Source organism: Antennarius striatus, chromosome 21 (assembly GCF_040054535.1).
Source record: "Antennarius striatus isolate MH-2024 chromosome 21, ASM4005453v1, whole genome shotgun sequence".
NCBI classification, from domain to species: Eukaryota; Metazoa; Chordata; class Actinopteri; order Lophiiformes; family Antennariidae; genus Antennarius; species Antennarius striatus.
In genome coordinates, this window is record NC_090796.1 from 15,719,715 (window position 1) to 15,743,118 (window position 23,404).

General features: G+C 44.3%; 2 protein-coding genes across 2 annotated transcripts; one reads left to right on the forward strand and one right to left on the reverse strand.

Moving 5' to 3' along the window:
• Positions 1-124: 124 nt before the first annotated feature.
• On the forward strand, positions 125-3,194 carry bub3 (BUB3 mitotic checkpoint protein). Its single transcript, XM_068305728.1, has 8 exons — positions 125-268; positions 880-1,074; positions 1,158-1,227; positions 1,336-1,487; positions 1,578-1,736; positions 1,895-2,072; positions 2,198-2,414; positions 2,853-3,194. Exons 2-8 carry the CDS (start codon positions 880-882, stop codon positions 2,860-2,862), a joined length of 981 nt encoding a protein of 326 aa, XP_068161829.1. The 5' UTR covers positions 125-268; the 3' UTR covers positions 2,863-3,194.
• Positions 3,195-10,223: 7,029 nt separating this feature from the next.
• si:zfos-911d5.4 (uncharacterized) lies at positions 10,224-23,059 on the reverse strand. The gene is made up of 7 exons (XM_068305537.1): positions 22,867-23,059; positions 22,347-22,462; positions 21,469-21,569; positions 21,224-21,372; positions 20,317-20,545; positions 20,020-20,240; positions 10,224-12,095 (listed from the first exon to the last, which is right to left on the reverse strand). Exons 2-7 carry the CDS (start codon positions 22,448-22,450, stop codon positions 11,928-11,930), a joined length of 972 nt encoding a protein of 323 aa, XP_068161638.1. The 5' UTR covers positions 22,451-22,462; positions 22,867-23,059; the 3' UTR covers positions 10,224-11,927.
• Positions 23,060-23,404: the final 345 nt, after the last annotated feature.

The following is a 23,404-nucleotide window of genomic DNA, read 5'->3' on the forward strand; positions in this document are numbered from 1 at the left end:
GTCATGTGATCTGTGCTGAGGAAACGGAAATACTGCCAGGACCTGGCTCAACCAATCAAATCACGGGCGGGATTTCGAATTTTTCTCTCAACCAATCAGCATTCTCTGCTCCCCTACGACAGGCGCTCGCTAAGGAGTTAGCTACGTGTAGCCGCATTGCCTCCTGGCATCGCCTTTATTCTATATTTTAGCTTAAAACAAGTCAAAAATAATCGATCGCATTCACGAGAAACAGCTTCTTTCGCCCGACTGACACCAAACCGAAGCGGTAAGTGAACCGAAACGGCTAAAAATGTAAACACGTTAATGCTTACCGTTACAAGCACCGGTAGCAGCAGAGGTGGGCTAGGTGTAATTGCTGGATGCGTATGGAACAGGAAACACTTAAATCGGAAGATCGAAACCTCCTCACATTGACTTTTATTGTTTTGGAAACGGAGGGTTGTGTGGTTGGATCTGCATGTTGGCTAATCGGCTACTCGCTGGTGCTAAATGTTAAACCTACCGCTGGTAGCTTCAAGCTAACCCAGATAAACATGGGCTGTGCCTGTCTAGTAACTGGACACCAGGTTAATGAAAGCCTTCGAATCTTTGCTTTCAACTCAGTGGCAGCAATGGTTTCACTTTCAGATCGAGGTTTTTGGATAAAACAATTCAAATAATAATCAAAGAAGAAGATAAATTCAGCTAGATATATCTATACATGGATAGATGTGGAAATATCTCAAGCTAAAGTAGGCAATAATTTTCCCTATAGGTGATTAATAAAGTTGATCAATATCTGTATCTGGAACGAAATCAGCTAAACACACACTTTCTCCACACACACTGTCATTGAGTCTGAGTTTTCAGAGGTTATAAATCTGCTCCTTTCTGCAGATGACCGGCTCAAACGAGTACAAGCTGAACCAGGGACCAGAAGACGGCATCTCTGCTGTGAAGTTCAGCCCCACCACGGCCCAGTTCCTGCTGGTGTCCTCCTGGGACTGCACCGTCCGGCTGTTCGATGTCGTGAGCAACACCATGCGGATGAAGTACCAGCACACCGCACCGGTTCTTGACTGCGCTTTTTACGTGGGTGTCAGGTTTAAGTGTGTTATTGACTTATCAAAGCGTTGAAATCCATTCAAACAGATTATCCCCCTTTCTGTTTTCAGGATCCGACACATTCTTGGAGTGGGGGTTTGGATGCACAATTAAAAACTCATGATTTGAACACAGACCAAGGTATAAATCCAACCTCAGTGGTACCAGTCATCCCAAATCCATCTCAGATCTTCAAAACGATGTGATTCCGCTGTATGTGTTTACTGATGTGTTGTTTATCATCCTCAGATACGATTGTTGGAACACATGAAGCCCCCATCCGCTGTGTGGAATACTGCCCAGAGGTTAATGTGATGGTTACCGGTAGCTGGGACAGGTCAGTCAGGCTGTGGGACCCGAGGACACCCTGCAACGCCGGCACTTTTACTCAACCTGAAAAGGTAACGTCAAACATCCGATTGGATCAAAAGCTTGTTTTTGCATTGTTGAACTCTTGGCACCACGTCTCCCTCTTGTTGTCACGGTGACAGGTTTACACCCTTTCCGTGGCCGGAGACCGGCTCATCGTCGGCACGGCCGGAAGACGAGTCCTGGTGTGGGATTTGAGGAACATGGGTTACGTCCAGCAAAGACGAGAGTCCAGTCTCAAGTATCAGACTCGCTGCATCAGAGCCTTCCCCAACAAACAGGTCTGTTTTACATATTATCCTCTTTTTAATCAGTTTCACACAGCTGTCAGACATCCAACTACACTGTATTCGAAACAAATCGCTCAGATGAGCTCTACTGAGAACAGGCATGTAAAGGAGTTGGATGCTAACTTCACGCTTTTCTTTCTCGTCTCCAGGGCTACGTGTTGAGTTCCATCGAGGGACGGGTAGCTGTGGAATATCTGGACCCAAGCCAGGAAGTCCAGAAGAAGAAATACGCCTTCAAGTGCCACCGGCTGAAAGAGGACGGGATCGAGCACGTGTACCCCGTTAATGCCATCTCGTTCCACAGCGTTCACAACACCTTTGCCACAGGTGTGACTGTTGCTGCTGTTGTTTCTGTAATGGAGTGGTTTTTACACCGATGATGGCTTCTGACGGTTGTTAGAGATCCAGATCTCTCCCTCAAATCTTCACCCTGGAGTGTCTCCTCCTTCCAGGCGGCTCTGACGGCTTCGTGAACATCTGGGACCCGTTCAACAAGAAGCGCCTGTGTCAGTTCCACCGCTATCCCACCAGCATCGCCTCGCTGGCCTTCAACAACGACGGCACCATGCTCGCCATCGCCTCCTCCTACATGTACGAGAAGGGAGACATCAGCCACCCGGAAGACGCCATCTTCATCCGCCAAGTCACGGACGCCGAGACCAAACCCAAGTGAGTCCCTCCTCATCCTCGCCCCCTCGCGTCCCCCGAGACGTTTTGAAGCTGCGAGCCTCCGCCACTGCAGCGTTCGCCGATCTTTATCACTGTCCGTCTTCAATATCCGACAGTTAAAAGATAGAGCGGCTGAAACGGAGAATATCCTCCCCCCATGTCAGAAACGGACACTCAGCAAGCAGACATACACAAACACTGTATTAAAACAATCTACACGAAATACAGCAAGTCAGCTTCCAGACGCTGGAGGTGGGGTCGGATATTTCTTTGAAAGGACACATTATGACCTCAGAATACTTTTATTTTTAACAGAACATCTTGATTTAAAATCCAGGTAGTCACATGATCAAAACAAGCTTCCACTGGCTCAGACGAACCAGGGTGAATATGGGTGACTCGCCTCTGACTCGTCTGGACTGTTTTTTGTGTTTGCAGGTCGACCTAAGGTCAGAACGGTTCCAGCGGCCCGAGAATCCTCCATCACACCTGAGACATCTGCTGGCATCCAGTGCGTCACCGGCGTGTCATTTCCTGTTTGTCTTCCTGCGGCGTTTGTCGACTGTCCTTCTCTTTTCTGTCTCTTTTTAAATATTTTGTCGTTCTCTTCGGTTCCTCATCTGTCCAAAACCTTTCTGACATTTGTGTCGGTCATTCTGGACTTTTTATTTCCTCTTGAATCTGTTTTCCATCCCATACTTTCAGCCTGATTAAACATATTTCTGCAGTTTTGACCTTTATAGAATGAATGTTTTGTTAAAACAAAATAAAACCTGAGAAACTCCAGGAATGCGTCGGAGGCTGTTTTCTTGATGGCGTGTTGAAGGACAGCGATGATCCACCCGCCTCACCCCCACCACAGGGCTCCACTTGCCCCCAGACACTGACCTGAGCTGATAGGCATCGGGTGGGGTCGTGGCCTGAACCACATCTCGCTTTATTGTTTGGAAATATTAGGAGAAAAACCACTGAACTGGGTGACCCCTGGCTGCGTACGGAAGCCTGTGAGGTTCATTACTCTTTTTAAAGTCAGGATCAGCTGATTTCCTGCACGTTTTTCTTTCCAAAACCGGAAGTTTCAACAAATGTTATTAAGGGGGGGGGGGGGTTTCCTGTTTTTTTTTTTCCATCATTATCTCTGGATTTATCTGCCGCTGTGGCGTAACTTGTGACGCCGGTGACAGCGGGACGCAGCGCAGACCTTAATGCCGCGTTCAGTTGTGCATGAATGGGAGCAGCCTGCGCGCAGCAGCCCCCCGTGGAAGTCTAAGTGGAGCATTTTCCCCTCGGTTCAGACTTTCAATTGCGACTAATGCGATTTCTGAAGCCCTTCAGAGAAGATAGAGATGTCAATTATTCCATTTAAGAGCCTCAATTCGTTCTAATGGCTTCTATCTGCTTCTGCGGCATCCTGGAAATGATTAGTCCGGATTGGTTAAATGAAGTAACTCATTCCCGTGATTGTCAATAATGAGTCCTGTCTTTGACGTTGGATTCGGACAGCAGCTCAATATGAAAAGGGATTCATTTGGGGGTGGGGGTGGGGGTGTAATTACTAGCCGTGAGGAGGGGTTGCAGTGAATTACCTCATTTCCTGTCATCTGCAGCTTCCGCTAAATTGGAAAATTGGGGTTCTTTGAACGCGCGTCAAGGTTTCGCTGTCTGCTGATTTACAGGAAGTTATTTTTAAACATTAAAAGAAATTTTTTGAACAGAAAAATATTTCAAAATGCGCGATTTCAAGGAAGCGCAGCCGATAAATCTGTTGCATTTCTCCAGCAGTATCTTCCTCCATCTCCTCCATCCAGCTGCTGAAGAAACGCAGGAAAACGATTCGGATGTGCGTCAAACCGTTACCATAATTAAAAAGGCTGTTATTTTCTCGTTAGAATAACTATTAATTATTAATATCTTCTTCAGTTTCACAACGCGCGGCAGCTTCCAGTAAAGTCATGATGTCAAGTCATTAAAAATGACAAGGTAATTAAATTAAATTGACATTATGACTGTTGACACAGTTCCAATTACATTATTTAATTGGGTCAGCTGACAAAAATACTAAAAAATGAAATTGTGAATGTCTTAAAAGGAGTGAAATATATAATAATCTCAATAATCTCAAAAATAATAACACATTATAAAGCTGAACCATAAAATAATTGAAGAAAAATCACATTTTTGGAAAGTGAGGTCTAATTGGAACATCCTAACAAATTTATATCAAAAAACATTTTTATATATGAGCTTTAATTTGTATAATTATGGCTAAATACAGAATTTATTCATGCAGATTCTTAAATCATAAGATTAATAAAAAAATCTAATTTTTTACGTAGGAGTATGAAAATCCTGAAAGGCCGTGTGTATCACGTATGGTACTCGGTTTTAAAGGGTTAATACAATATACATATATATTTAAAACAGATTTAAGTTAAAACACACTTTCTAAAGCAGCCAGTCTGACTGGTGTCAGGATGTGAACATAGGAGCAGATTGGGGGGGGGCAGCATCGGTCCAGACGGCCTCATGTTCCTCCGTCACTCGGGGTGTCTGCACTAAAACATTTCACAGATCTGATCGTCCCGTAAAGACCCGGCGTCCCGTTGCCGGGACGTCTCAGCTGGGGAGGGAAACCTGAGCTCCCCTCCCTGTTCTTGCCACAACACCTCCCTTCAGAGCTGCCCCTGCCCCCGGGGGAGGCTTTTAAAAGGGCTTTGGTGGCCGAGACAACATCTCCTTGAGAGCATTGTAGTTACATTAGAGGCTAATTAGGCGGCGGAGCTCAAGGCCATGTAACCACTGCTGGGGTGTCACGCTCTCAGCCATCCATCTCTGAGCAGGTAGCGGAGGGGGCCGACTGGAGGAGGAGGAGGTGTTCACCTGGGACGGGGTTGTTGTAAATCAGACGTCTCTAACGGTGACAGGAGGGTCACGGGATTTGAGGTGGGGGGGGTTTGCCTCCTGGTCTTTGCAGATTGACGAGCCGTCAGCATGAAACCAGATTGAATTTATCCCCCCGATCACCTTCTGCTCCGCTCGGCTCCTGGTTTGCAGGACGACTCGGAAAGGACGGGCGAGAAGACTTTATGGGATGGGGGAGTGATCCGTCGAGGTCCGATGGGGATCTGAATAAAGGGAGGGATGGGACTGTATTGTTAGCGATGCCGAAAAGGTTTTTTTTGGGGGGGGGTTTTCCCTCGGTTTTGTGTGACGATCCTTAGAAATACATCGTTGGGTTTGTGCTCTTTAAGTGCTTTATTCATCTTTTTTCGCCAACAATGAGACAAAGCTCGACGGTTCCTGCCGATGATGGACCACCCATCCCATGTATAGGGTGTCACACCAGGGTGTCGATCTCCTCCGGGGGTGGGGGGGTGAAACTGCAAACACTTGAACACAACCGATCCCACAGAGAGACACCTGACAGGTGCGGCGAGACGTATTCCACTTGAAAACGTAGAACCCGTCGCATTGTGTCGGTGATTTGCGGTCGGCTTTTGGAGCGACAGGTTGTTTTTCTGGATTTTTATTGTGTGTAAATTCCGTCCCGGGGGGTGGGGGGGGTGGTGTCTTGTTATCCTCATTTTAACTAAAAATCAAATTGCATGCCTTTTTCAGGGCAGTTTCTTTGTACTCCCTCCACGCCCGTCATGTTTAATGGGTTCATGGCCAGGGGGGGGGGCAAGGGTTACAGCTTGTCCTTCCTGCAATTAGCATTCACGGTTAGCTTAGCAGAACTAATGCACCTCATCTTTGAGGCTCAGGTTCACCCCCCCCCCCCCCAGTGAGCCTCCAAGCGAGATTCATCCACCTGCTCGGATCCATTTCAACCAGACTGGATGCTGCATTTCAAGGGAACGATCAGCCAATCAAGTTGAACGTTGAAATCCACACACGGACGTCAGTTCTAACATCCGTGGTCCTCGATTTCACGTCACGGATCAAACTTCCCCTTCAGACGTTTGTTTCTTGTGTCAGGAGGGGGGGGGAACGCCGCCTCTGTTGTGTTGGCATCTTCTTGTGTGACATTTAGGTCAAGACTTTGTGATGTCACCACGGCGACACCGCCGCTATTGTGGCGGCAGCTGGGATCTCATGGGTCTAAAGTGACACGACTGTTTTTTCCTTCGCTGCCTTGTGTAATTTTATATAGTTTATGCATGATTACGTACAAAAAAAAAAGGTCGATTTATAAAATGACGCAAATCTGCTCAACAAAAAAACCCCAAAACCCCATCAAACTAAAATGATGCATGGATTTTAGGAAAATAAAATTCAACCAAAAATGAAAATTCAAACTTGATCTTCTCGCCACCAGACTGATGGGAAGATTGCATCGCAGAATTCTTCAACACAACTTAAAGAGATTGGGATTTATTTATTTAAAAAGTAAACACTAAATGAGCCTCAGCTCCTGTGATGTCATCGAGCCGCGGCCCTGAGACCCCAAACCGAGTGGAAAAGAGGTTCTTTTTTATATTTTAAAACTCCTCATCTTCTTTAATTGTGCAGAAGAACGCTGGATGCTGATTAGATTTGTTGAACTGTCCCTGAAAATGAAAATAATTTACCGTAAAGCCATTATACATATTAGCAGAGCTGAAAGGAGCCCATCCCGTGGCGACACGCCCTCTGAATCTAGAGGTCAGCAACAGAAGTGAAAGCTAATATTACTATTAGTGACTTTGTGATGTTTTCCCCGTTTCTAAACTTCAACCTGTGGTTAAGCAGGGAAAAATCAATGTTATTGAATCTATAATACATTTGTCATTTCCTAAGTGCATTCTGTCTGAGTGATCAGTGCATTACCGTCCGATCAATAACACACACACAAAAAAAGACGCGTTCTCATAAACAGCTTTTGATTATTGGACATAATTAACGTCTCTGAATGCGGTGAAGTGAAACGCTGTTTTTGCCATCGACTCCTGAACAAACTAATGTGAACGCAGCGATCAATGCATTCATCTGCGGATGTTTCTGTTGGTGAAGTCTGGCTCTAACTCATCTTTGTCCGCGCATTATATTATTATTGATGGCTCTAGCCCCCCGGGCCCGGCCCATTTGTTTTTCAGATTTGTGACAGAATGCTGGATGGAGGTTTCTTCTGCTCGCAGCTCGCTTTGATTTCTCTATTGATCATCATACCTCCCAACAATCTGGCGCCTGACACATTTTGACAACATTATGTGGAGCAGGTCAGAGAGGACGGCGCTAATGAAAGCCGCTGATGGATGCTGTTGTCCGCAGCATTTCATCTAGCCCATACTACAAACAGCTTTCATTGTGGTGATCGGGAGGAAACGCAAAGTAAACGACACAGGTGAGTAAAAAAAGTTTGAAAAATGAATCAATAATGAGATTTTACTGATCATCATCTGGATCCAGCATGTTGACCTTTGAGGGATCAATGATTGGACAAATATGACACAAATAAATCACCAATTTTCAATAACTCAAAATGATCTGGACTGACCTGAGATCAGATTGAAACGGACTAGAAGTCAAATTTATCGTTTTAACATTCTAATCTGGATCCTAATAAAAAAATCTATTATAATTTATCTTTTTTATTTATTATCCAAGCACGATTTTTATTTTTTGCCAATTGCCAATAATCAATAGTCTGCAGGTGTGAGCAGTGAAGGAGTGGAACCGTGACCTTTGGCCTCACATCACAGATCTTTCATTACATTTGTGGGTTGATTTAATCCACAAAAATAGATCTGAAGTGGAATAAGCCCATAAATTTGGTCGTCATGGCGATCCATCCTGGGAGGATAAAAGTGAGCAGGTATTTTAACACGTCTGGATTTCTCTTAGAAAGGAGGCAGAAAATGACATTGCACCAAAAGAAATAAAGAAAGGAAGAAAGAAAGGAAGAATCTCATTCTGCGCTGAGGGAGAAGCCGTACAGGAGAGGTCTGAACACCAGGCGTGAAGTGAGCCGTCTGACTGCCAGCGCCATCCTAATGCATCCCCTACTCAATAGCCGAGGATGATGGGAGAAAGGAGCGCCTGTGCGAGGCGCTCCAGTAATTGGCGAGGAAGCTTCATTTCATTCACTCCTGTACATCTTTTGTTGCACTGTGGCTTTTTTTTTTTTTTTTTTTTTTACAAGTGTGCTGCTTTTGAGAGTCGCCTCATAAACGTCTAATTTCTGCAGCACACTTACTTTATTTTCTTCACGCAACACAATCGAAAGAATTTTTCTTTTTCCTTTTTTTTTGCTGCACACTGAAGCGCATTAACAGAACCTTTAATTACACCTTGATGATGCTTTCCTGAATTCTGAACATCTGTAAAAAAAAGGTGGAGAAACATTTATTCTCTTCTGCTTTCACACCAAAGTACGGTCAGAGAATAGAGGCTGTTGGCATGAGAGGGACAGTCTGTCTCCTTTCATTATCACATTGTGGTCGTTCTATAAAAGCCTGCAAAGTGTAGCTTCTAGTCATGTTTTCACAATTACTCTTCATTCTGTTGTAAAATGCATTAACAGATTTTTTTTTTTTTTTACTGTATCACATCAGTGCGTTTTCCCCTCATAAGCGCTCTTAACCTCCTGATACATCATCTTTATATGAATGTGAAGGGCGAAACCCGGCAGCCCGGTCCTCTCTCTGCGTTTTTAGAACATCTTTTATTTATCCGGGCACTTATATGTTTAAACAGCTCTAACCTACTAGATTGATGTTGTGTTCCTGAACCCCCCCCCCCCCCCCCCCCCGTGGCGCCAGAAAATCACCAAAAAAAATGAAAATTATCATCACTTTGCCTCCACGCTGATGGAAAGTAGGCGGGAACTCGCTTCAAAAACCAAAACCGGATCAAACGATTTAGGTGTGAAAACGGCTGAACAATCCCAGCCTGACCTCCACTGGACTAGGAATGAGAAGATAAGGACTTTGGATGAATATTAATGTTGGTGTGGAGTAATTCCTTACATTTTCAACCCAATCTCCTCACAGATGCCACAAACTGCACCTAAGGTGACATAATTTTTTTTTTTTTTTAAAAAAAGCAGAACCGATGTCTGCCTGATCAGAATCGGTCAAGCTGAAGGAGGGAGAAATGGCATCAGGTGAAAGCAGAAAGTAGAATCAGGTATTTAAGCATTCTGGTGCAGGATTTCCTTCTAAATGGATGTATTTGAGACAAATCTGCACAAAGCAAAGGTCAAAGCGGTCACCTGACCCCACAACCATCCAATGGCGAGAGGTCGCAGCAGGACAAACGGTCTGACTGCAGGGTTGAGACTTGTACATCTACGCCTCTCAAGTCTTTATATCAAAACAGAAGACTCACAGATGGTCAGGTTATCTGCAGGTAATTGCATGAGGTCCCAAAAGCAAAGCTACATATTTACAAGCTGATTGTGTTGCGCTATGGATCGGGTATAATTCGATATCCGGGAGAGGATTTCCCTTCAAAACAGAAAGCTCATTGATTCGGTTTCCAGAGGAATTGCAGCCTGGATGGGTTTACCTTGTTACCTTGTCGCACTATGTTCTGGTCTGATCTCCATGTCCATTTCCGCTCAGCGTCCCCTCCCTTCTCGCCATCGCTCAGCCCAACAGAGTCGGCTTTGTCCCTGTGGCCAGTCATCCATTTCTAATATCCAGTCCTTTGCTGCACTGGAGACCTGAAGCATGCTTTCAAAGGGCAGCGTGAGCTGTTGATGGATGCTTCCCCCCTCCACCCCTCAACCCCCACAATTCCTAAATGAAGCTTTGAGGAACCCATGAGACCCAGTAGTAAAAAAAAACAAAAACGACTGAATATTATAGATCATTCAGATTCATAGAATAGAATTCATTTTTTATTACGAGACCAGAGAGTACAAATAAATGTTAAGGTAAAAACGACTACAAAACACGCACACGGATGAATTAAACCATCACGCCTGAACCAATCCACTCATGGATGAGTTTAACAATCATGCTTCTAACGTTGGCTTGATGCTCAAAGTGCTTAAAGTTAAAAAAAAAAGTATTAAAGTATAATAAAAACCACAGTATAAAACCTGCATGCGCCCACCGCTAACCATCACGTGTGGTTCACTTGCCTCTAATCCGAGATCAGTTGAGAAATCAGTCCCTGATGACACTCTTTGAATTTAAAAATTCAATAATATTAAATTCAGAAAAACACAAACAAAAGACACCACAATTTAAAAACACACACACACACACACACACACACACATTTTAAAAAAAACCCAGAATCCTATCATCTGTGTAGAAACGTTTCACGTCGCTTGGATGGTATCGTTTGAGTCGGGAGGTTCGTCAGAGCATTTCAACGACATCTGAGCTTTATATGATGTAAAGAAAACTTAAAAAAAAAAAAATTTAAATAAAAAAAACTTAACCCGAACTCTTATTGAGGTTCATGATAACAAATACATTTGCTAATCAATCTACGGTTGCTACCGTCCCAACTTGTTGGATAATGGTTAGATCAAGTGTATAATAGTAACATACAGAATAATACGGCGTGTTATTACATTCTGGTTTGTTTTACGAAGCATTGCAACTTTTTTTGGAGCCTGGAAACAATTAAAAACGATCCGGCCCTCAGGTAAAAAAAAAAAAAAACACCCTTTGAAAAAAGAAAGTGAGGAGCTCGAGTAGAGCGTAACGTGGTTTCAGGTGGGGAGATGCCGTCCGAGGAGATAGCATCGGCACAGAGAGCTCCTTCTATTGCATTAGCTGAAGGCACTGATATCTTGATGGAAATAACTTCATTTTGGCCGCTACCAGGCACAGTAAATACAATTGCTAGCTGTTAGCGCAGCTGCGCCGAGCCCGGTAACTGATGGAAAGTGACTCAGACACAGTTATGAATGGTGCTGGTTTTGGCTGCGCCTGTACTTTCTTGAATGTGTTATCTCCTGCGGTGCGGTGGAGCATATTAATAAAGCACCTTACAGTCACACCCCCCCCCAAAAAAACAGACCGTAAATCAGAGGCAGCGACAAGTCCGGCCCCTCGCCGGGTTTTACCCAACACGATGAACAGATTACACACTTCAGGGCTGAACTGATGTGACACGATCAGCCGGAATAATGATGAATTAATGGGGAGTGTAAAGTGAGGGCCAGCCCTAGAAATTAAAAACAAGAGAAAATTAACCAGGCTAATTGTCTGAAGCGACCCTCATTTGCATAATGTTACCGACGGGGACAGACGGGCCTGATTTTACAGTAAACGCTCTTAAAGGTAGAGTTCCAAGAAAAAAAAATTAAATATAACGTCAAGTAACATAAAGATGCTCATTAACCCATGAAGTTCCCATCTTCTGTGGCTGATTTGGTGCTGATGCTAAGATGCTAATTGATGCAAGATTTACCGGGTTATAAATTATTATTGAACTAGACAATCAGATTTTGAACAACTACGAGAAAACACAACAAGAAAAGGCACTTTGTAAGAAAAAAAAAAAAGCTTAAATTAAAAAAGGAGTATCCCTCCCCCGCCCGTCCCGTCCCGCTTACTGCCACACCCGCCGTCACTCGCTGAGCGTGATGCTGTGGATGCTGTTGGCGGGGATTTTGGCGTCCGCTTCCTCGCCGCTGACCCTGAAGATGACGAAGGTGTTGGAGGGGATGGTGGCGGTGGCGTTCAGGGTCTTACCCAGCCAGCCGTCAGAACCACGCTTGTACATTTTCACCGTTACCTGCAAGGAGGGGGGAGGAGGAGGAAAAACAGACAGAAAGCGAAGGTTAGAGAGTGGAAAGTGGAGCGATGTTGCCGGGGTCATGACCTCTTGACCTTTGGCTGGAGGTAAGCAGACACTCGTGAGTTTCAGTTTGACCTACAAGCTGTTGTTTGGACTCAAGAACCGACGGGGAAATCACAAACGACATCAAGTCACGTTCGACTGGCCAGCATCATCTTCATCGTTATTTTAACAGGTAAATAAATCGGTTATCAGCGAAAACAGCTGGAATTTAAAAAAAAAATCATTCCTAAACTCGGCAGAAATATTGTACAACTCTTTAGGAACGATGATCAACATGTAGGCATCTAAAAAAAAATCAACCCGCTTTTCAAGGTGAGCGTTTTTAATTCCACTCTGCATCTTGAATGGAGTCACACCACTCTTGATTTTATGTAGGTTGTAGGGCATAATACGTTTTAACACGACATCAGAACGGCCCTGTTATGTTTGAGCCTGACAATGGAGGCCTTAACTAGATTTAGACATGCAGGTAATTGAACTACATCCATTTTTAAAAAAGAATGCCTCGCAGCATCTCTTGTTTGGCTGCATTTACAGGGATAACAGAATATTACGGTGCCTTTTCACAGTTCCATTTTCTTTCACTTCAGCATTAGGCAATTTTTCAATTATTATTATTTTTTTTTCCATGCTCTTTCATCCCCAGCTCTCCATAATGCCTGGGCCTTTTAGTTAATGGCAGCGACAGTCAGAGCCCAGTATATCAGCCCTTGTCCATTTTGCAGGTCATTGTGGGAGCCCAATAGGCCTTTTATTACACCGACATCAAAAGGCAGATAAGCATTAGAGGTGGGGAAAATACCCTGCACTAGATATGTTCCCTCTTTCCTTTGTCTGCTATTGAAAGTGATCATTTTAATAGTGAAGAGGTTGCTGAGCTCCGGGGCTGATGGGAAGAGCGACACCCCTGACAGCCCACGAATGCGTGCCGAGTCGATAACACACCGCCAGCAGCCCAGCACACCCTCAACACCTGCACACTCTTGCTGCTAACCTAATTATCTGCAACAAAGACCGCCGCGATTTCACACACACATCCTTCCACCATTTACTTACCTATTACCGTGCATTAAAAACAAGGCAGAGAGAGAGAGGGGGAAAAAAAAAAAAAAAAAAAAGGGAACAATTGCGTCTTATATTGCAGCCTTGGCCGAATGCCACATGGCTCGCGCGACAATAGCGTCAGACACTTCACAAGCGAAAGTGAGGGTCTATTAATTGGGGGACGCATGGAGAAGTCGCTTCGTGACAGCTGGTGGCAGAGAAGCACATAAAACCGACACAAAGACGTCTACAGAGGATTGTTCTAACAAAATCACGGCCGCTCGTGACAGTTGGTCATCAGCGTTTAAATAATTTAATGGAACCGATGTCCAGTGATTCCATCTTTGTCGAGCTGCAGAGGCGCAAACACGATGCTGCCGAGTTCATCCTGATGCACATCTGAAAAGTTTGCAACACTTATCCCTTTTTTTTTTTTTTGTTAAACCCAGGATTTGAAAAGGTTCTGGTGTATTCGCAGTGTCATAAAACACAAAGAACACGTGTCTCCAGCGTGATTCAGATGGATTTTCCAGAACTTTGAGGTGCAGTGGAAACGTAAACCACAAAGATTAGGAGGAATTTCCTCAGGTAAATAAATTCCTGCTAATAAAAGTTGCAGGAAATGATCCTGATTTGCTGATGGAACACAACTTCTTTTTGGATGGAGACCTGCCGTGTTCCAAATTAAGGACCCTGAGGAACTCCTATGGGTATATGGAACCATGATGAAGAATACGGATCCATTTTTTACCCAAATATAAATCTTAACTTTCACAGAAACATAAAAATCCATGAAAGTCCCCAGAAGCTGCATGATTTCAACCGACCTTCTCGGTTATCGTACTGCAGTCTGATTCAGACTGGCCCTTTCCCAGCCTTTAATTTGGATTTTTTTCATACTAATGGAAAAACATTTAAAATAGACCATTTCTTAGCAAAAATGTGATCCAGAATCTGCATCAATACCCAGATTTGCTTTGAAGTTTTTGATCAAACCTACGTCAAACTTCCCGCCACAAACAAGAAAAGAGAATAATAATACAAGTTGATATTTAAGAAGCAGAAAAAGAGTTCAGCGTGCTCTGAAAGGAGAAATCAAAATGCACTGAGCATCCCGAGGTTAAAAAAAAGAAGAAGCTTTTTTAAAGGCGTACCAGAAGCGTGCGAGTCATCGCCACGTCAAGCACAGGCAGGCCTGAATGCGTTGGAAGCTTCACGGCGAGGACAGCACCCTTGGGGCGAAGGTTGGGTGTCGCACAAAAGGTGAGCTCGCCTAACCGTCTGCCTCTCACTTTCTGTGTCGTGTGAATGACATCACCGCTCACATTTCAACAACAGCGGTTCGGGGCCTTCTTTATTTACCGTCTGCAAAGTAGTTTTAAAAGAAAAATCCCGCCTCTGGTTCACCTTTTGAACCCGACTCCCGAAGGCGCGGGCTGGGTCGTCTCCGTCGCCGTGACTACACGGTAGGTCATCAAACGTTTTAAAGCGTAGATGTGATTATCCCGGCTGATGAATCACTTAGAGGGGGGGGGGGGTGTGTCACCGCCTGCATGTACACCCATTCACCAAAGTTCAGATTCCTCTCTGATAAAGCCCAACAATCCCCAGTGGCGGATCAGTCAGCGCGGGCCGTTCACCTGGAGGCACAGGTGCAGGGTTTCAGGTGAACTCTGAGTGAGGGTAACGCCACACCGGCTTCAGACGACGGCCTTTTTGTTCCGCGCCGCATCTCGCCCTGGTGCAGATGGGGAGTAAACACACACACACACCCCGGCGTGAAAAGGCATCTTTGTCGACGAGTCAAGAGTGACAGAATCGGACCAACAAGTGGTTTTTTAAGCTGACATTTCGGCGGGATTAACAAGATGATTAGGTTAAGCCCTGTGGTTTGGCTCCATGGGAGAGTAAATAAACAAACTTCTGGGGTAATTCTAGAAGATAAATGATGGGGGTTTTTTTTAAATCACAGGTTCAGTCCGGTTCATTTTAAAAACCATGAGGTAAATTCGTTAAGACTGCTCATCTCATTACGCCTAAGAGAATGATTGGAAGAGCGTCGCGTTCCGGAGTGTCCTCTGCTTCTCGTCCGTAAATGGATAGACCCCAGCAACCCCCGTGACGCACGAAAGTGGAATAAACTGATAAAGATGAAGGAATTTTATTTCAAATCCAATGAATCAGAACAAATTCTGGGATTCAGAGAGATTATATTAATCTGGAAGGAGTAGAAGTAGAATCCTATCTCTACTCTAACCTCTCAGCCTACGCTAAAACCGACCATTTAAGATGCCTCAACTCTTTCTGTATAAATAAATACAGGTGTAAACTTTAACGCAAAGTTAAACTTCTGATCTTCCAACCAGAGGAAGCCATTAAACTCTCTAATATAACCAAAGACTCCGGTTCACCTGCCCCCCGACTTTATTTCCGTCCTTATAGGCGACATTTTCTGTGAGAGGTTCAAATATGAATCCCCATCCCTCTATCTTTCTTTCTTTTTTTTGTGTCCACAATAGGTCTGGTTGTCTGGCCGACTTGAGAGGCCACAATCCATGGCTGATTTAATTTGCTCTTTACAAACATCTCTAACAGCATTACCCCCCAGAGCATACACTGACCGCCCCCATCTGACTCCATTAACTCACAAATCGGGTTTAAAGACCATATTGATGCCGTCCGTTATTAAGGGTGATTATCAAAACAACAGACAATGGGCCAAAGTGTCTGTTAACTAGTTTATCCATAATTTCAGCTAACTGTAACAGATGGCAGGGCTGTCAATTACAGGCTGGATCTGCTGCACACACTGTCTGGATATGCAGCATATTAGCCTTCGCATTAAAAGAACGATAGTCTGCTCACAGGTGGCCGGAGGAAATGAACCGAGAGCACACAAAATGTACTGATATTAAATGTCAAACACGGACACGCATCAATTTGGGAATATACAGGGAAATTTAGGGTTTTTGTTTGTTTTTTTTCCTGTATAATAAAATAAAATCCACTTCACCACCTTTATTCTTCTCAATTAATGAGAATGGCTTTTGAAAGTGTAATTAAGTATCCGTCCTCCACCCGGACGCTTTATTATTCATGAATCTCCATTGATGGTATCGGACTACCAGGACCACGAGGATCACTGTTAATATCCTGGATCCACCACCCCCCCAAAAAAAATAAAAAAACAAATAGCTGAGCTTCCAGAGATAAAAATAACATTTAGGGGTCAGAGAAATGTTTCTGTTCACTGCTAAATCCAGAATTTGATGCCAGATCGGATGATGTCAAGAGAATCATTAATAGGAGAAATGCTGATTGAATACGCTATAGCAAATGTCTGGGCGATAATTCAATATGATCATTTATTGGGTTTGGCTGGAGCCACATTGCTACGATATGCTCGTGTCATTACGGTTAGAAATGATTTTTATTATAGATCAATCTGCGTGTTCTTGACTCGATTAATAAATCAACAATTTTGGGCGAAAAAAAAAAAAAGTTAGGAAATAGGAGGTGACGTGGATCAGTTTGATCGTTTATAACTAGTTAAAACATCTGAGATCAGATTTTTATTACAGGCTACAAATTTTAAATTACAAATCTGTTCCACTTTAAAATTCAAACAACTGCAAAAAAAACCCCCCCTCACAAATAAAAATAAATCTTCATCTGGTCGTTTCAGGTTTTTCATAGAATTGTGGTTTAACAGAATCATGAAAAATCTGTTAAAATGTGATTTTATTTTGCACATTTTATCACTTTGGTCTGTAAAGCATCACAACTGAACGTTTTTCACTGTTTTTGAAATATTTTTTACCTCAATTTGCTGATATAAAAGTGATCTAGACACAAATCTTTAAACACCATGATCGACTTCTTTCTTTTATTTCTAAACTGGTCTAACATTCAGTACGGCGTCGCAGCTCATTTCACATTCAAAGAAATTATTTTATAATGAATATTAATGGTTTGGAGCTTTATTTGAAACACGAATTCAAATTTACTGGAACTCAATCTCCGTCTATGTGAAGTAGAAATGTGTAAAACATGAACTCCACCGGTTGATGTTTAACTAAATTAACAAAAGAGCGCTTGAAGAGCCCTTTAAAGCGACTGCTGTTGCATTCTGGGTGATGAATGTGGAGGAAACGCGTTGAATCATCTCCAAGCCAAACGGACGCGGAATCTCTCCATAGAAAAACTAGATTTTAGCAAGTTTAATCAGAGGCTATCACAAAGCAGCGCCTTCCTCTGTTTGAGTGCTGGAGTCTTCGCTGCTTCATCACACACACTTCTCATCCTGCGGCGCTCTCCTCCTGTATAATTGCATGTTGAGCTTTTCCTTCCTACACACACACTCCAGTGCAAATTATTTCCAATTCCAGTTTCCTTTTGAGAGCGATGCTGCAATTACAGTTCTGGTAATTTCAACACAATTTTCATTTTTTTAGTTGAAGAAGAAAAAAAAAAAAAAGAAAAAACAGCAGCTGATAGATTATCATTACTTTCTAGGGGATTCCTCAGAAAAGTTTGGAAATCCTCTTTTGTCCCTGACGAGTTGGGAACTCGACGAATCCGTAAGTAAAAGCAAATCTCCTGAATGTTAAAGTAGTAGAAGTAAAAAAGGTCAAACGGATCACCGCTCCTACTTCTGATGTTTCAGTCCGGGACGCATTTTTTAACGCCTCTTGTTCTTTTTTAAATATAAAACTACTCGTGTCAAATTTTTATCGACATTATATTTAGTTTCACATACTGAACTACCAATTTATGCATATTAATATTTAATTTATGGTATTGCCATGAAATGAAAGGTTGAAATTGAATTTTTCTACTCTGACCGTTGAATTATATTGAAATTTGATGTTACTTTAGCAACTTTGGAGCCGTAATAAAGTCTTTACCTCTAAAGATAAAACTTCTGTCGGGTCATTTGACTGAAAACAGCGTTTGGTTTATTTTTTTTACTGTTTTAACAGCACAGAATCCTTTTCTTTCTGGTTATTAACACATCAGAGAGGTTCTGATGCCGGGTTAATTTGGACCATTTCAGGTGAACAATCGCACAAACCTGTCTCTTAAACTTTTTACAGCGTGCTTCAGCTCCTGGCTGCTCCATCATAAATAATGTGTAATTACTGATGATGGTTAATGGTTATTCTTTAAATAACTAAACACTCCTCTATTTACAAAGACATCAGAACGCCACGGCCAGCCAGCGTGGCCTCTTTGGGCTGCGGGGTCGGCGAGCTTTGTCGCCGGTCAGCTCCTGGCCTTTTGTGCGCCTCCATTCATTCTCGCCACAGAGCACAAAGGTTAACACACACACACACACACACACACACACACACACACACACTCACTAACGGCCTGCGACACGTGCAGCCCCGGGAGATGGCCGAACCGAGAGGAATGTCAGAGCGGAATTAACAAGCTCCGTCCGCGTCCATCCAGAAGGGACGTCTCCGTGGCAACCGAGGTGGGATGGTTTGTTAGCGGAGGTGAATTCTGTTCTATTAATTAGTTCGGATGTTCTCTATGAGGAACATTAACCTCTTCTCCTCCTCCTGAGAAAAGCTTTCCATAAACTGGACACGAGGCCTCGGATAAATAAACTGCACTTAAATTAAACACACACCAGAACACCCCCCAGTCCACACAAACTGAGAACGCGGTCTAAGAATATAGCCCATAATTAATAAATTACAGCCTCTCTACTCCATCATTCTGCACTGGGGGGGGGGGGTAACACTGACGTCCAGGAGCGATCGGACGCCTCACCTTCCCGGTGGCTTTGTGGATGCATCTGGCGCCGTATCGCACATCTCCCCCCTCCGCGTGTTTACAACTAACAAATCAAAAGCATGCATTATATTTGGGCTCTGAAAACACCCCTGGGGGAGCGCCCGGGGGAGCTCTCGGGTTTCTCCCCCCTCCCCACCCCCTTCCCGTCGCAGCTGCTCTACGGGAGATCTTATTATAGGGAGGTGGAAAATGTCTGAAAACACTTCACCGAAGCTTTACTGTACGAATATCAACACAACAATGTCTGATGAAGGGAATATTTATCATATATGCTCCCTATGGAGGGGTGAGGGTGGGGTTGTGTGTGTGTGTGTGGGGGGGGGGGGTCACCTCATCTTGCTTCCATTAACAAATATTTCTTTGAATGTAATATATTTTGTTGTCACCCTGTTTGTCGCCTCGGGTTAGAAAAGCGCCCGTCTGATGACTGTCAGGGTCGTGTATCAACCACACAGCAGCTGGAGGCCAGAGGGGGGGTACGTAAGGTCTGGATGGGGAGGGGGGGGGGGTCTGTAAGGAAAGCCTGTAGTGTTTGGGTGCTGAGGCTGTCGTGGAGGCTGACCCTGCTGTAGACTCTAAAGTTCACAGAATGTTTGATGTTTTAATTCTATTTAAATTTAATTTTAACTCGGCAAAGATTCTCCTTCATTCCTCTTAAAGAGTTCAAGTTTTTGTAGACGTTTATTCTAAACATGTTAATCTGCAACAACCAAAAATTATCCTGATAGTTGTAATTGCTGTCACTTAATCTGCTGTTTACACAGTAACACCCACACATCCCCTAATTAAATATCACCCTAATTGTTTTTGAATAAGTGTAGAATTGCTCTCATTCTCTGCAGTTCAAAATGAAAACCAGAATACTACTGCCCCCTGCTGGTGGCTGGGTGCACTACACCTCCACGCACATAGGGAACCTGTGGTCCTGGTGCCCCCCCCCCCCCCCCCCCCCCCAGCCGTGGACTCACCCGAGGGGCGTGAACTGATGACAGGAGGGTGGACTCACCTGAGGGGTGTGTCCCAGCAGGGCCCACAGCGAATCGGCGGAGAGGGTTTTGGTTCCGGAGAACTCCAGCGTGTCGGTGTCCTGCCGGTTCAGGGCGATGAACTTGCACCCCTGGTAGTCCCCCCTCAGCTGCTCCCCGTCATGCAGCCGCACCAGATCCCACGTCCCCACCCTCCTCAGGACCTGCCGGACCGCCTCCATCTGCCTGTAGGACAGGTGACCTGCAGGACGAAACCAAACACCGTGAAAAGGCGGGACTTCCCGTCAAAACGCCCGCTTCATTTAAGGACCGCTCACCAGAAATCCAGGAGGGGGTCATCGCGTCCGATAGCCAGGCTAGGTAGCCCCCCTTGAAGGAGGCCAGGAAGTCGTCTATCTGGTCGTGGGACAGCAGCTCCCTCCTCTTCCTCAGCTCCTCATCCAGCTGGCAGTCCGGAGAGAGGAAGACGACCCTGGGGAAGAAGAGGCTTTGGCGCACCGACACGCTACTCCTCTTCAGGTGGCTGCATAGGTTAGCTGTCTTGGTCTGGAGGAGAAGAATGTAGGGGGAGGTAACAATCAATTTATATTAGTCATTGATTAATTAGTCATTCAGGTTGACACGGTCACTTTAGACAAATAAATCTGATTTAAACAGTAATATAAAATAATTTAAAATGCCTTAAATCCAACAGAGGATGTTTCTACGGAGACTATCTCTGCCTCGCTCATCGATCAACTTTTCATTTCCACCTCGCCTCAAATCAAACCTGTTGGTTTCGGGGTCGGCGTACGGATGTTTGTCCAGTCCGAACCTGCTTTGTGTGGCTGAAGCCCAGTCGCTACCGTCGGCTATCTGAACAGCACAGTGTCTATAGAGATGGAAATGACTCCTACAGATGGGGGGCCGCGGGGTCACAGCTGTGTTTAGGCACCTGCCGGCTTTCAGCCCCTCTCTGAGCGTAATTATCGCCTTTCAGATGAAGAGCAAGCACTTGGGAAGTTTAGAAAGCCTCATTGTCATGTTTGAAAATTTCCATATAGATTGTTGCTCAGGATCTCTTAACCCGACTGGAGCTTGTTAGCTCACAACGCGCCGCAGCTGATTGGCCCCTCCTGAGCCGGACTGTTTGACATTCACGTTTTCACGATGGTATTTCATCATTTCAGATAAATGGCTTTTTATATTCATTCTCTTTCTTCTTTTTTTTGTTTGTTTGTGTACCGTGATAGCTTTCAGGGGATCTTCAAACTGCTCGATGCAGGTATTGCTAAAGTTTTGGTCCACGTCTTTCACTTGCGCGTGCCAGTTGTGTTTGTTAGCCGATACCGAGCCTCTCCAGGGTTTGACGTCTATGCAGAAGATCCCGTGGCCTTCACAAAAAAGGACAAAACAGAGTGGTACCCACAATGCAAAGAGCTTACAACGTCAAGCAATGTTTTCAGGAAAGGGTTATCCTGGATGCTAACCTGCGAGGATAACGACGTTGATGTCGTCTTTGGTGTTTTGGAACTGGTCGGGGACGCGCAGGTTGCAGTAAACATCTTCTTTTCTCAGCCCGGTCAGTTTCCTGAAATGATTTCAATTTGTAAGAACACGTCACGCATAAAAACATTGTTTGAGTTCAATTTGGCCACTAGAGGGCGGTAGAACGAGCTGCAAACATTACGAACGAGCTTGTCATTGCTAAGAGACTATTTCCAATGGTTGTCCCTCTAAAGGCTGAACTCTTTCCTGTAGCTTCTCAGCTAAACTTGTTCACATGCCCTAATATTTCTATATGTGCTTGCAGACACTGATGTATACCAAAGCAGCAAGACTGTCTAGCACGTGTTTTCAAGCTTGTGATCTCTCCTTAAACAGGATGCATGCTAATGCCTTTAGCTTCGGGGCTACATAGAAGATTTCCACATGTGCAAACCAAACTGTGACCTCCACACATGCCGTACGAATTAATTCTGCGTTTGCCGTCATTTTCTTGAGGAGAATGCTTACAGCCCTTTTTAGATGTGAAGTTCCACCAAAGTTTCGTGGACCCAACTTTCCGTTGTCTTGGATGAAGTCTGTTACTTACTTTTTTTAAATTTTATTTTTATACACTTATAATCCCTTTAGAGGAATTAAGAATGCACTCTCTAGTTTTAAGCTTGTGAACTGTGGAACTGAGTGGATGCTAGGCTAGCTGAGGCTAGCTGGGGCATTTTACTGGTAACCAGTTGGACTTGTCGGCTAGCGAGGGAACATTTTTGTCATTCTCCGTTTATCCGTTGCAACCTGGGGCTTTTGTCCTCCACTTGTATTTCCATCTTTAAATACCAATAAGTATTTATCACGTGACCACACTCACCTGACGCGCTGTAGAAACTCAGGTAGGGCCGGCGTCTGATGTGGGCTTTCTGAATCTTTGGAGCCCGGATGGAACCGGGTCAACAGACTTCCCAGCTGAGGCATTCTGGTGTTTATCTGGGGGGAAAAAACAACAACACAACAATAAAAACACACTCACATTTCGCTGACTCAGCAGTTTGAAACAACGTCACTGTCCTCCAGGAAGTTGGTCGACCCCATCATGACTACAGAGTCTTTTTTGGCCCACAACTATGATGGGTGCAAATGTTCAGGGTCATGTTGCCCCCAAACTGGGATTAGAGGGACGGAGTCATCGAGGATATTTCTCTAACGTTCTCATTCCAGACTAAAAACCCACATTTTCTCGACTGAATAAATTTAAAGCATAAATTTTAACTTTTAAGCCGTTTTTTGTTTTTTTTTACGACAGGCAAAAAAAAAAAACGACCCCGACTCAACTTCAAAGACAACAAAGAGCCGACAAAGGGCGCACGAGCCAACCGCAGGACCATACGTACGGTAGAGGGCTCGCGCCGTGTGATAAAGAGTCGTCACGCGGGGGAGAAACGACCCGTTTCAACTCGACATCTTCCCGGCGACGACGTCGCCTTGTTGTCCACAGCCGAGCAACGGGATCACTGCGCGTGGGGGCGGGGGCGTTTCACAACGTCCGCGTCCCCTCCCCCCTCCTCCTCCGCTCCGGCAGCGCTCCCAACGTTCCTGGAAGAAGTAAACAACAGACCACGTGCGCCGTCCCAACGCATCAGGTTTCAGCTGCTCAGCCGTGACGTCAGGAAACGTCACTCAGCCCTGCCCGGGCGCGTGCAGCTGCTTCCACGTGATGTTTAGGTGTTGTTTTGGAGCACGAATGTAGGTCAAGTAATAATAATAATAATAATAATAACAATAATAATAATAATAATAATAATAATAATGATAATGATGATGATGATGATGATAGTAATAGATTTCTAGATAAAAATATTATTATTATCAGTTATTATTATTAATAATAATTTGTTTAACTTTTTCTTGTGCACCAATCCTGCTTTATGT

Bases quoted from the DNA above. Each gene is read 5' to 3' on its own strand.
- bub3 (XM_068305728.1), top strand. From the start codon at position 880: ATGACCGGCTCAAACGAGTACAAGCTGAACCAGGGACCAGAAGACGGC. The intron at 1,075-1,157 runs GTGGGTGTCAGG...TTCTGTTTTCAG, and splicing joins TTCTTGACTGCGCTTTTTAC to GATCCGACACATTCTTGGAG. The intron at 1,228-1,335 runs GTATAAATCCAA...TATCATCCTCAG, and splicing joins TGATTTGAACACAGACCAAG to ATACGATTGTTGGAACACAT.
- si:zfos-911d5.4 (XM_068305537.1), bottom strand. From the start codon at position 22,450: ATGCCTCAGCTGGGAAGTCTGTTGACCCGGTTCCATCCGGGCTCCAAA. The intron at 20,241-20,316 runs GTGAGCGGTCCT...TTCGTCCTGCAG, and splicing joins GACCCCCTCCTGGATTTCTG to GTCACCTGTCCTACAGGCAG. The intron at 12,096-20,019 runs GTGAGTCCACCC...CCCTCCTTGCAG, and splicing joins TGCTGGGACACACCCCTCAG to GTAACGGTGAAAATGTACAA.